The 14,204-nt window shown below is 40.3% G+C and overlaps 1 protein-coding gene and 1 long non-coding RNA gene across 32 annotated transcripts in view; one reads left to right on the forward strand and one right to left on the reverse strand.

Annotated features, from left to right (window-relative positions):
• Positions 1-12,907, reverse strand: part of PICALM (phosphatidylinositol binding clathrin assembly protein) — a 110,692-nt gene extending 97,785 nt beyond the window's left edge. For all 31 annotated transcript variants that reach the window (XM_063671299.1, XM_054437983.2, XM_054437982.2 and 28 more), the window contains exon 1: positions 12,776-12,907. In XM_063671299.1, the coding sequence (XP_063527369.1) occupies positions 12,776-12,905 (130 nt within the window). In that variant the 5' untranslated portion in view covers positions 12,906-12,907. The remainder of the gene's footprint in view (positions 1-12,775) is intronic.
• On the forward strand, positions 12,397-13,840 carry LOC129007293 (uncharacterized). Its single transcript, XR_008492282.2, has 2 exons — positions 12,397-13,460; positions 13,618-13,840. It is a non-coding gene; the product is annotated as an uncharacterized LOC129007293 (long non-coding RNA).
• Positions 13,841-14,204: the final 364 nt, after the last annotated feature.

Consider the following 14,204-nt stretch of genomic DNA (forward strand, 5'->3'; position numbering starts at 1 on the left):
GGCTGGGTGAGAGTGTGATGGCTCACGTCTATAATCCCAGCATTTTGGGAGGCCAAGGCGGGTAGATCGCTTGAGGTCAGGAGTTCAAGACCAGCCTGGCCAACATGGAAAAACCCCGTCTCTACTAAAAATACAAAAACTTAGCCAGGCATGGTGGCACACGCCTGTAGTCCTAGCTACTCGGGAGGCTAAGGTGGGAGGATCACTTGAACCTGGGAGGCGAAGTTGCAGTGAGCCAAGATCACACCACTGCACTCTAGCCTGGGTGACAGAACAAGACTCTGTCTTAAAAAAAAAAAAAAAAAAAAAAAAAAAAAAAAAAAACCCCTGAAAAATTAGACTTGAAAATTTAAAACTTTTGTGCATTAAAAGACATTGTATCCAGAAAGTGACAAGCCAAGCCACAGAATGGGGAAAAAATTACAAATCATATAAAGATCTAGTATGTGAGGTATGTAAAGTACTCTTCTGGTATCCAGAATACATAAAGATCAAATTTTAAAACAGGCAAAAGATCTTGAATAGATATTTTCCCAAAGATATACAAATAGTCAATAACCACATAAAGAAATGCTAAACAGCATTAACCATTAGGGAAATGGAAACCAAAATCACAATGACATAACACTTCACACCCACTAGGATGACTATTTTTTAAAAATCAAAAAACAAAAATCCTGAAAATAACAAGTTTGGCAAGAAAGTAGAGGAGAAACGGGAATCTTCAAACACTGCTGATGGGAATGTAAAACAGTGTCACTGCTGTGGAAAACAGTTTGGTAGTTCCTCAAAAAGTTAAACAGAATTACCATATAACCCAGTAATTTTACTCCTAGATATATACCTAAGAGAACTGAAAATACGTTCACACGAAAACTTGTATATGAATGTTCATAGCAGTATTATTCTTCATAGCCCAAATGGCTAAACAACGCAAATGCCCACCAACTAATGAGTGTATAAACGAAATGTGGATATCTACACAAGGGAGTATTACTCACCTATAAAAATGAATAAAGTACTGATATGTGCTACAAGGATAAACCTTTAAAACATTATAACTGAAAGAAGCCAGGCACAAAAGGCCACATATTGTATGATTCCATTAATATGAAATGTGCAGAATAGAAAAATTTATAGATAGAAAGCGGATTAATGGTTGCAGGGGGGCCGAGGAGAGCTCAGGAGTGACCGTTAACAGATACAGGATCTCTTTCTTGGGTGATGGAAAATGTTCTAGAATTACATAATGGGGATGGTTGCACACAACACTGTGAACATACTAAATAACACTGAATTCTCTACTTCAAAACTGAATTTTACGTTATGTAGATTATGTCTCAATTTTAAAATTGCAAAACAATGTGTACTCTAAAAGGGAAAAAAATAAAAAATTGCAAAAAAGAAAATTATGTGTGTGGGGCCAGGCGCGGTGGCTCACGCCTGTAATCCCAGCACTTTGGGAGGCCGAGGCAGGCGGATCACGAGGTCAGGAGTTTGAGACCAGCCTGACCAACATGGTGAAACCCCGTCTCTAGTAAAAATACAGAAATTAGCTGGGCCTGGTGGCTCGCGCCTGTAATCCCAGCTACTCGGGAGGCTGAGACAGGAGAATCACTTGAACCCAGGAGGCAGAGGTTGCAGGAGCCGAGATCATGCCGTTGCACTCCAGCCTGGGCAACAGAGTAAGACTCCATCTCAAAAACAAATAAATAAATAAAAATAAAATGAATAAAAAATTATGTGTGTGGGTGTGTATGTACACACAATTAGCCCTCCATATCTATGGGTTCCATTATCACGGATTCAATCACGAATCGAAAATATTCCAAAAAAATGCATCTCTACTGAACATGCGCAGACTTTTTTCCTTGTCATTATTCCCTAAACAATACAGTATAACAACTGTTTATGTAGCACTTATATTGTATTAGGTATTTTAAGTAACCTAGAGATGACTTAAAGTATTCAGGGGATGTGCATAGGTTATATGCAAACAATGTCATTTTACATCAGGGATTTGAGCACCCTTGGATTTTCTTATCTGTGGGAGGTCCTGGAATCAATCCCCTATAGATACTGAAGGACAACCGCATATATTTATCACCTCACCTCAAAATCTCTTTATCTTAGCTTTGGATTAGTTAAATGCTAATGTTTCAAATTATTCAATACAGTGCATGAGGTGGATTTCTGCAAACAATTGTTTGAAGTATATCAAAAAGACCTGTCAATCCTCTGCAGTGTGAATACCACCCGCTATTTACTTTTTGCGATATACTTAAATTACATTAAAATTTTTGCATATAAGATGTGTTTAAAATATGGCACAAATTCCTATTTCTTAAACATCCACAAGATAACTATTACCGGCACATAAAATTTTAAGTACACACACACACACCCCCAAAGATGACCCTTGATCTCAGAACTTATAATCACGTGGGACCTATAATCAGAAGAAACATGTAGATTAAAATATGACAATTGAGTATATTCTGTGAAGTCACTTACAGAGTATATCTGCAATCTTTAGTGAGGAAAGAAGTTTTGGAAAGCATGCCCAACTTCCTCAACCACTACTTGGAAGAACTGCCCCTTGATTAAGACTTGGGTCCCTAGGATGCTTTCAAGTAATAAGTTCATGGCTATAAATACCAGCACCATTCCCCTAATCACTGTTAAAAATTCCATGTATTCAGATGAAACTTTCAGCAATTCCCACTGGCCCCTGGAATCAACTTACTAAGTAATCTAGATTAAGTGATCCTATTTTTACCAACATCGCTACCACTACCCTAACCTTTGCCTAATATATCATACAGCTTCCTTCTAAAACAGACACTTCTTTTCTTTTACATTTTGATATCATCTGTTAAGTGTGCTTTATCCCTTCTTATATCAAAAATGAGTCTACTGTACAGTTATATTCTAGGAGGCACCTTTCACACAAAAAAGTGTGATAGGCACCTTCTAGAGTTGCACAAGGAAGCAGCTCTGATAAACTCTTCAGATCTATTTCTGGTCCTCTGTTTAATTCTTAAAAACTACATTCCTAATTTTAAGAATACGTCCTCAAAAATGTGCATTTTAATATAGTGTTCAACTGGAGCAGCTACAAAAATTTTGAATTAACAATGTTTTGGAAGACACTACCTTGTATCTAAACAAAACTAAATAAACCTCTTAGTGCCTCATGAGTTCCATGAAACAGTAATTTGTTATGTTTTTATAAATGTTACTGACTCTATATATAAATTTGTAACCAGGCAATTTCCATAGTCACCATAAAAAATATCCTTAAATATCTACTGGCATAGATTTTTATGTCCATAAATTGTTCATGGAATAGTCTGAGCTATGAAGGGAGATTAGGTATAATCATTCAATATTTACTGAGCACCCATGGGGGGTTGCTGACTAGGTACTTGGAGAAGAGATAGAGAACAATACAGAAAACAATTCCTATTCTACAGAGGAAATGTGCACAAACCCAAAATACATAAAAGCAAGATAGCCACTACAATTTAACAATATTTGAAACTTTATAAATGGTGAGAATAATGCTGGACTGACAGGACCAGGGGGAGTTACTTCAGTGATGTTTTTATGAAAGCAGTTACTTTAAATGTGAATATTAATGGGAGCAAGGTAAAGAAAGTTTAAAAGAGGCCGAGCATGGTGGCTCACGCTTATAATCCCAGCACTTTGGGAGGCCAAGGCCAGAAGTTCGAGACCAGCCTAGGCAAGAGACCTCTTTCTCTTTAGCAGGGCATGGTGGCACACACCTGTAGTCCTACCTACTCAGGAGGCGGAGGCAAGAGAATCCCTTGAGCCCAAGAGTTCAGAGTTACAGTAAGCCATGATCATGACACTACATTCCAGCTTGGGTGACAGAGCAAGACCCTGTCTTTAGTCCAAACTGTGCAAAGGCTAACAGTTTTGTAGTCAAGAACTTTTGGCACAATTGATACCTAACCTGCCTAGCTTTCACAAAAAAGGATAGTTTTGACATAAAAAAAAAAAAAAAAGAGAGACAGAGGACAAATAATCAAGAGTTCCAATTAATAACTAATTTTTAAGGCCTTTGGGAAAAAAATTTAAATATTATTGTTAAGACTTTTTTGCCCCAGCAGTTTCCTTTCCAAGTCATACTGAACACTCCTTCCCATCTACTTATGGACATAAAGTGGACATAGGGATTATGATACCACGTCTCTTGCTTGAAATCTTCCAAAAGTTGGGGCACTATTACCTACAAAATCAAATCCAAAATTACTCTGAGAATTCAAAGGATCCCTTAAATCTAGTTCCTCTTTGAGTACTCTTTTGTCCCTTCTAATACACACTCATCCCTAAAGGTCCATTTTTTTAGTCTCGGAACCTTCACACTTTTAAAATTGAGGACCCAAGAGCTTTCATGTGGGGGTTCTCTATCAATATTTACTGTTAGAAACTGAAACTGAGAAATTTATCAACATTAATTCATTTGAAAAATAACAGTATTTTCAAAAAACCCCACAATTTAGAAGAGTGGCACTGTTTCACATTTTGGCAAAACTCTATTTTGTGGCTTAATAGGAAATAGTTGAATTATCATTATCTGCTACTACATTCAACCTATGGCAATATCACACACCACATAGCCTCTGGAAAACTCCACTGTACAGTGGTGAAAGAATAAAAATAGAAAAGGCAAATAATGTCTTAGTATATGAAAATAGTTTTGAACTCACAAACTTGCTGAAATGGTCTTGAAGACCCCCAAAAGTCCCCAGACCACACCTTAAGAACCACTGCCAGCAAAGGAGAAAGGCAATACAATGCAGCAAAGATAATCTTTTCAACAAATAGTACTGCACAACTAGATATCCACAGGCAAAAAAAAATGAATCTGGAGACAGACATTACACTCACAAAAATTAACTCAAAATGGATCACAGACCTAAATGTAAAATGCAAAATTATAAAGCTCCCAAATAGTGACACAGAAGACAATCTAGATGACCTTGAGTTTGTTGATGACTTTTTAAATACAATGATGAAGGCATGACCCATGAAAGAAAGAACTGCTAAACTGGACTTCATTAAGATTAAAATTTTCTGCTCTGTGAAAGGCATTGTCAAGAGAATGAAAAAGACCAGGCACAGACTGGGAGAAAATATTTGCAAAAGATACATTTGCTAGCCGGGCTCAGTGGCTCATGCCTGTAATCCCAACACTTTGGGAGGCTGAAGCAGGCGGATCACCTGAGATGAGGAGTTCAAGACCAGCCTGGCTAATATGGTCAAACCCCACCTCTGCTAAAAATACAAAAATTAGCCGGGCATGATGGTAGACACCTGTAATCCCAGCTACTTGGGAGGCGCAGGCAGAAGAATCGCTTGAACCCCTGGGAGACAGAGCTTACAGTGAGATGAGATGGCCTCATTGCATTCCAGCCCGGGAGACAGAGAAAGACTCCATCACAAAAAAAAAAAAAAAAAAGGAAAGATACATTTGATAAAAGACTGTTATTCAAAATATACAACTCTCAAAACTCAACAATAAGAAAACAAAGAACCTGACTTTAAGAAAAGGACAATGACCTTAATGGACACCTCACTAAAGATATAAAGATGGCGAGTATGCATATAAAAAAAGTCACATAATCAGGAGAATGCAAATTAAAACAATACCTCTACACACCTATTAGGATGGCCAAAACCCATAACAGTGACAATATCAAACGCTGGTGAGAATGTGAACAGAAACTCCCATGCATTACTGATGGGAATATAAAATGGTACCATCACTTTGAAAGACAGTTTGGAGGTTTCTTGCAAAACTAAAGGTATTCTTACCATATGATCCAGCAACTGTGTTCCTTGCTATTTACCCAAACGAACTGAAAACTTATGTCCACACAAAAGACACGCACACAGATGTTTGATGTTTATAGCAGCTTTATTCACGATTGCCAAAACTAGGGAGCAACCAAGATGTCCTTCAGTAAGTAAATGGACAAATAAACCCGGGTATATCCAGATAATAGAATAGTCAAGTGCAAAAGAAAAAAAAAAGCTGTCAAACCATGAAAAGCCATTGAGGAAATCATAAACGCATATTAGTACGTGAAAAAAGAAAATCTGAAAAGGCTATAGACTGTATGATTCCAACTATGACATTCTTGAAAAGGCAAAACTATGGAGACAGTTAACAAAAAATAGTGGTTGCCAGTGGTTGGGGAAGAGAAGGGATGGCGAGGGGGAGTACAGAGTATTTCAGGGCAGATAAACATTGTACCGCTACAACAGTGGATATATGCCATACAATTGGCCAAACCCATAGAACATACAAACACCAAGACTAAACCTTGGCCAGGTGCAATGGCTCACGCCTGTAATCCCAACACTTTGGGAGGCCGAGGTGGGTGGATCACCTGAGGTCAGGAGCTCGAGACCAGCCTGGCCAACATGGTGAAGCCCCATCTCTATCAAAAATACAAAAATTTAGCTGGGCGTGGTGGTGGGCACCTGTAATCCCAGGTATTTGGGAGGCTGAGGCAGGAGAATCCCTTGAACCCAGGAGGCGAAGGCTGCAGTTAGCTGAGATTGCACCACTGCACTCCAGCCTGGGCAACAAGAGCGAAACTCCATCTCAAAAAAAAAAAAAAAAAAAAAAAAAACCCTAATGTAAACCATAGACTTTGGGTGGTAAAGATGTGTGAATGTAGGTCCATCATTTTTAACAAATGTACCACTTTCGTGGGGGATATAATATATCTTGATAATAATATAACTTGAGAAATCCTTCATTTTCTGATAATCTGACAAATCACAACTCTGAACATAATTTTTAATACAAAGGCTTAGGTTCATCAAGATTCTCTTTTAAAGAACTATCTAACTGCCCAAAATGATTCATATACACAGTGAACATACAAAATTCTAAAAGGTCAAGTCCAAAATTTTGATTCTCTAGAGAAACATATAAAGCAGTTTAACTGGGAACATACTAAGACAGAACACAAAGTAACGGAAATGCCACTTTAGCTACCAGAAGAACAGGAAGAGCAAATACTAAGCCTTTACTTTGAAACTCTAAGGCTACTTCTTCCTGGTAGGGCTCTAACCTCTTGCCAAGAAGCCTGTAAGTTTATTTTTCTTACTTCTTTATTTTAAGTGAGAAATAATGAAATTAAGCATTTCAGAGCTGAAGAAAACAAAGGAGAAACAACTATGTTTACGGTGAACTTTCACATTAACTATTCTAAATGATTATCATGGCCAAATAAACAAATATTTTTAAATGAAAGCAATTGATTATTAAAATAGATTATTTTTAAACAATCAGTGTTTTTTAAACATCAAAGTAAATGTTTCATATAAATGTCTCACAAAGCGTATGAAAGAAAAATGTCAATCACTTCTTATGAAGTGTTTCACTTCTCACCTGCCATAGTAACTTTAAATTCAAAGACACCTTTAAAAATTATCCAGATATATAAAACATTCAGTAAACACAAAAGGTATAGATGCCCAAAGTCTAATACTATTTCTTAACATAGCAAATAAATCCATTAGTGAACAATAATTACAAAAGTATTTCAGAATTCATTTGCTAATTATGAATAAGCGGCTACAAAAAATAGGTGACTATTAAGTTCTCTTTAGAGTTCCTCTTTTAAAATACATACTGTTCAGAAACTTAACTAGACATATCTGGGAGGAAAAAGGATACATTTGTGAATTTTATTATATACCTCAGGCATTCTGTTCTGCCATGGTGACAGAAAAAATAAAAATAAAATGCCTCAGGCATTTGACATGTGTAATCAAATCTTACTCATTACTACCACTTTGATAACTCTATTTCTATTTTCTGTATTGCAAAACTACTAAAAGACTAGTAAGGATAATGAAAAATGAAAATATAAATCATATGACTAATTCTTATAGGAAAGAATAGGAAGCCCAGACATTACAAAATAACTGTCTTTTTAAAACAAGACCCTTTTGGAAAAAAAAAGTCCCAGTTACCTCACTTTTAAATAAAAGAAATCCTGGGACAGATCTACTTTGTTTCTTCCTTACATGCATCTTCTTAGAAATCACATCCTAGTTACCAGATCCTTCTTGACAATATGCAAACTAAGCACCCATAAGATATTATTGAGACATTAAAAACCATTTGTGCTTTAAAAGGGAATTAATTCAGGTACAGTCTGGTATGCTATACGCATTTTTAATGTAGTTACACAAACCACTAGCCCAAATACAAATTCCACCTTCTACATATGCAAAATATTCAAATCCTACTTTTTAAAAACTTATTTCCAATTTCTAGATCCAGTTCACAACATACAAATAACCATGCTGTATCGACCAGAGATATGTTAATAATAGATGCTTAGTAAGAACTTGATCTTGATTTTGTTTTAGAAAAGATAAGGCAGTGGTTGAAATGAAATGTCCCTGTAAATTAACTCGGGAAAATATGAATTAAAAAACAGAGACATACAGGATATGGTCACTCACACCTATAATCCCGGCACTTTAGGAGGCTCAGCTGGTAGAGAGGATCCTTGAGCCCAGGAGTTTGAGACCTGCCTGAGCAACACAAGGAGACCCTGTCTGCACAAAAATTAAAAATTAGCTGTGCGTGGTAGCAGATGCCTGGGGTCCCAGCTACTCAGAAAGATTGTCTGAACCCGGGAAGTCGAGGCTGCAGTGAGATGTGATTCCACCACTGCACTTCAGCCTGGGCAACAGAGTAAGACCCACCTCATTTAAAAAAAAAAAAAAAAGAGACATTAAAAAAAAGGAGACATTACAGCCATTAGTATAAATATTACATTTCAGTGAAATATGTCAAAATATAAATGTCCAAGGATAGTAAATTAAATAAGAATAAAGAAAATTAAGAATTCATATCAAAAAATAGGATAAGGGCCAGGCATGCTGGCTCACACCTGTAATCCCAGCGCTCTGGGAGGCTGAGGCAAGAGGATTACTTGAGCCCGGGAGTTCAAGACCAGCCTGGGCCACATAGGGAGACCCCCATCTCTCCAAAAATAAAAAGTTTATTTACTTAACCAGGCATGGTGTCACATGCCTATAGTCCCAGCTACTTGGGAGACTGACGTGGGAGGATTTCTTGAGCCTGAGGAGGATAAGGCTGCAGTGAGCCATGATCCTGCCACTGCACACCAGCAACACAGCAAGACCCTGTATCAAAAAAAAGGGGGAGGGTTAAGACTAAAGATTGTAAGATCAGATAAAAATGATTTTTATATTAAGAAGTTATAAATTAAAAATTGTGGGCCAGGCACAGTGGCTCACACGTCTGTAATCCCAGCCCTTTGGGAGGCTGAGGCAGGCGAATCATGAGGTCTAGAGATCCAGACCATCCTGGCCAACATGGTGAAACCCCATCTCTACTAAAAATACAAAAATTAGCTAGGTGTGGTGGCGTGCGCCTGTAGTCCCAGCTACTCAAGAGGCTGAGGCAGAATCTCTTGAACCTGGGAGGCAGAGGTTGCAGTGAGCCAAGATCGCACCACTGCACTCCAGCCTGGCGACAGAGCGAGACTCCGTCTCACCAAAAAAAAAAAAAAAAAAAAAAAAAATTTGTTTTTTCTATCCTGCAATAATTATGGTTCTTTTAAGCATTCTATACTGCTAAATGGAATTAGAAGCTACTTTCTATGTATATGAATTGCCCCCACCTCCAGCTGTGAGGCAGGATTAAATGAGATGATGAGAAAGTGCCTGGAAAACTGAAGTCCTTCAAATATAAGGGCTGCTATTCCTCTACCTTGATTATGGCTACTAAAGGCCTAAAATTAAATGGAAATCGTGTTTATTTTTACAAACATATTTCAAGTTTGACAACTCTTTCACACTAGGGATGCTAGTCAACACTATTATCCACTAATACCTACAGTATAAGCAAAGCAAAAAGATCTTTCTTCAGTAAGTATATAATGTAGTATGAATGAAGCCATAATTCATGGATTATTAATAATCACTTCCTAATACGGAAAGATCTTGGCGAGAAACTGCACAGAAACCACATCCACACTCTAAGGGGTTATAGGAAAAACAACAGTCCTAAGCATATTTTTTGTTAAATGCTGCCATTTTAAAATGAAATCATTTTCATTAGATTCATATAAAAAGCATCAGTTGCTAGGGGCATTAAAAGGTGCACATAAACTAAGCTTTCATTATAAAGAAAAATTCCTAAAAGACAAAAAATTACTTGAAATGATAGGTTTCTGTATTAAAGCCTAAAGTTCATGATGTCAACACCATGAACTGTCTGTAGAAGACTTTTTAATTTTCTCAAAGCATGTCAGTGTGTGCAAGGAAGGTATTTGTTCAGTAAACCACTCACTGGTCAGACTTTACCTAAGATAAAGGTATTTTATTAGTGAGAACTGATTACAGGATATTTTAATCAACAATGTAGGGAAAATAGTATCCCTGTATTTTAAAACCTCATTGAAAAGAAATAGAAGCACATCAACTACACATATATTTTAAAATCAAATACTACCAGGTATATTCAAGTTCCAAAAAGGTGGGAGCTTGTAAAAACAGAAGTGGTAGAGAAAAAGAACGACAAATGCAAGATTATCCTCCAAACCTAATCCCAGTTAGCATCTGCAGTAGTGGCTATAACAAGAGAAATAGCTAATAACATTTATGAAACAACATGCAAATAGCACTCTTCTAACCCTATTTTCTCTTTTTGGCAATGCTTTAAAAGAACCACTGCTACATTTGAAATAAGACACAAACCTTTATAAAAAAACTTTTAAAAGCCTTATCGATTCTTATTTTGAATGAGGAAAGAGGAAAATAGTTCACACAGTCACAAGTAGTTTCTTCATACTCCCATACAAAAAAAAAAAAAAAACCCAAAAACAACTAACAAAAGAATTAACACAGTGTCAGGACAAACTGTAAGATTTGGTAGGGCAAACCAAGTAGTCATTTGAAGAGCCGTAAATAGTAGAAACGTCTACTACACGTATCAGATAATCAAAAAATCACATATGGCTTTACGATGCATTTTAAAAAGTTTTCTGTTCATAACAGTGTCACCATTTAAACATATTCTCCATTCTCTAAGACAAGCAAGGACTGAGAGTTTAAAAGCAGCCTGCATGCATATCAGAAAGAACCAAGCACTAATGCTTTTTATTTAAAACTTTTTTCCACAGTGGAAGAACAATCACAAAGAAGAATAGGCTTCTGTGTAACAAAAACTTGTTCTAACAGCATTCATGAGCACAGTTAACTTGGAAGAATTTACACTTCGTACATTTTTTTTAAAGTGCAAACTTTACGGCCAAAGTCCAAATGAGAAATCAAAACAGGCTTCCAGACAGTGAATTATCTTTCAGGGCATGCTCACTCTTGCTTCAAACAGTAAAGCAAAGTAACTTTCATGTATGATGAAAGTCAGTCAGACTAATGTGTCCAGTCATTTAAAAAGGGAACTTACTTATCGTGACTATTTCCCTATTTTTCCCTGAAAAGTTTCAGCTCTAAGCTCCATTGGCTTGAGTGATCCAATGAGCTTTGTACCCTGGGGTAAAAGAGCGCAAAGAAAAAGGAGGATATTACAGCTGACTTCCAGGTTAGAAAAAAGTTACGAGGAGTTAGCTCTACTAATTGTATCTACGTTAGCGAATGGACGAATACTATGTCGTGTAAGAGAAGCTTACCTCAAAAGGTAAGTGGCATAATTAAAACATCCAAACTCAAGCATCATCAAACATCATTTTGCCTATGTTTTTTAAGGGATGTATGTTATTTGTAAGTAAATTTATTAATCGATTTGGAATTCCAACAGTCTACGCTTAACACTCAAGCTTCTGAATTCAAGCCGCCAGAGTTAACAGTTCCGGAACTGCTAAGAGTATCAGCAAAATGCCTTTTTCCACATCCCCATTTGAAAAGCTGGGGGGCAGAGCTGACAGTCACAAACTCACCCCAGTCAAAAGTATGGACAACACAATGATTAAATTCCACCAGAGGCAAATAAAAATCCCAACTTTCCAGAAAGCTTTCCCTACACCAAATTGAATCCTTTTACTTTCACTCCCACAAAGAAGGTAATCTGAAATGAAAGTCGGGTAACTGGGTATGGTATTTAAAATGAGTCGAAGAAACTACACTGAAGCTACTACAGAGGCGATGAAAGGTAACCCAAAAGCGAGAGGAAAGGTGGAACAGAAAGCCAGGAAGGGATGGGGGAAGCAGCTAGTGGAGCAAAGGAAGTGGGGGATCACTTCAAGGGAGGCAGCCCGGAGGGATAACAGGGATCTGGGTGCAAGGAACCAGGCGTTTACTGAAACCCGAAGGAGGCTGATGAAGAAACAATGGGGCTGGGAGACGCTCAGGCGAGGGCGACGAGGCGGCACCGGACGGGTGGGAAGGAAGAGCAGAAGGCTGCAGTGGAGACGGGTAGGGGGTGAGAAGCCAGGTGGGGAAGCAAGTTGGTTGGGTATGATGGGGTGTGGTAGCGCACCGGGCAGGGAGGCGAGGGTCCCCTAGGAACAGGGAGGGGAGTGGCTTGTCAAATTTTGAGACGGGGAGCGGAGGCCGTGAAGGCAAGTGTGATGGAAGCAAAAGAACACAGCTCAACGGGCACAGGACCGGCCGTGCCAGAGAAGACACAGGGAGGGAAGAGGCAGCAGAAGGGGGAAAGAAAAGAGAGAGAGAAGGACGCGGGTCGCGCGGGCGCCGGGGAGCGGGGGCCGCGGTAGGCTTCACTCACAGTCCAGGTGCTTTTTCTTGGGCCCCATGATCTCGTGGGTCGTGGCCTTGCATACTGTCTTGGATACGGCAGAGCCGGTGACACTGTGCTGGGCGGCAGTGATTCGGTCCGTCAGGCTCTGGCCGGACATCTCTGCAGCTCCTCCACCACCCCACCCGCTCAGCAGCCGGCGGGGACTGGGACCCCCAAGAGCCGGAGGGTCCCCACCCCCCACCGCACCCCCTGCCCCCACCGGCTCCTTCCCCGCCTGCCGGCCTGGGGCGCGGTTCGGGGCTGCGCGCTGCCACCCAGTCCAGAGAGAACCGGCTCGTGTCACCCGCGGAGTCGGACAAGATGTCGGGCACTCCCTTGCCCCCGCCTCAGTTCAGCCCACCCCTTCCCTGGTCAGCTGGAGCCGGGCAGGGTAAGAGGGACAGGCAGCTGCAGGAAAATGGCGGCGCCAGGCTCCTCCTCGGAGCTTTCCGGGCTGCCCCCGGGTCACGTGACTCGGACACCGCCCCTCCTCCCTTCTCCCGCCCCTTTCCCCTTCCCTTTCCTCTTCGACGCCCGCCCTCCCTCGCTCAGCGAGGGAAGAGCTGGGCGGCGCCCGCGCGTTACGTGATGGAACCCGCCAGGCGGGCGCAACAGGAGGCCCGCCCGAGGGGAGTGCACAGCCGGCGCGTCACGTGACTCTCCCTGCCAACAGGTCGCCTGAGGCTCGGCCCGCGGGGTCACAGACGCGGGGCGGGGCGGGAGAGGAATGGCGAGGGCGGCGTGCTGGCGGGGGTGGGGCGGGGCGGCAGGCTTCTCCCCTTATCCCCCCATCTCAACTGTGTCCTCGTGTCTGTGGTTGAAACCAACAGCTTGACAAAGGAGGTGCAGCTGCCTTCACAGCTTCCCCTGAAGTGGGGGGTATTAGGCCTCTGGCTCCCCGAGCTTTCCCAGCAGAGTCAAGAATATATTTCAAGATACCTCCCAAAGCCGCCCTCCTGGCTTAAAGGAGAAGGTTCCAAACGGCCTATTTTCTGAACCTTCCAGCAGGCCTCTCTCTACCATGGAACTATTAAAGTTCTCCTTATTTACTTACCCCAGAAAGGTTTTTTCACCCCTTTTCTTGAGAGGCTTGGAAATGTCACCTGGTTTTGTTTATCTCTACTCCGAAAACCCGACACGTTGCTGCCATTCTAAATTTAGATACTAGCTGGCCGGTATTCATTCTCTAGGGTGTGGAATAGGACAGGAAACACATAGCTTCACTGGAATTTGAAAAGGGAAGTAGTAGGATGATGTCAACAGCGATTAGTTTGACCCTACATGGCTGACTGCTGTGGTGATTAAAGGTCCAGACCATAGAAGGAAGTGAGAGGGGCGGTAAATGGAGAAGTCCCATTCAAGCAGTCCAGACATCACTGCCTGCCATCTCCCCTGGTTTAGTCTTTCTTCCCTTTGG

This window comes from Pongo pygmaeus, chromosome 9 (assembly GCF_028885625.2).
Source record: "Pongo pygmaeus isolate AG05252 chromosome 9, NHGRI_mPonPyg2-v2.0_pri, whole genome shotgun sequence".
Classification (NCBI taxonomy): domain Eukaryota; kingdom Metazoa; phylum Chordata; class Mammalia; order Primates; family Hominidae; genus Pongo; species Pongo pygmaeus.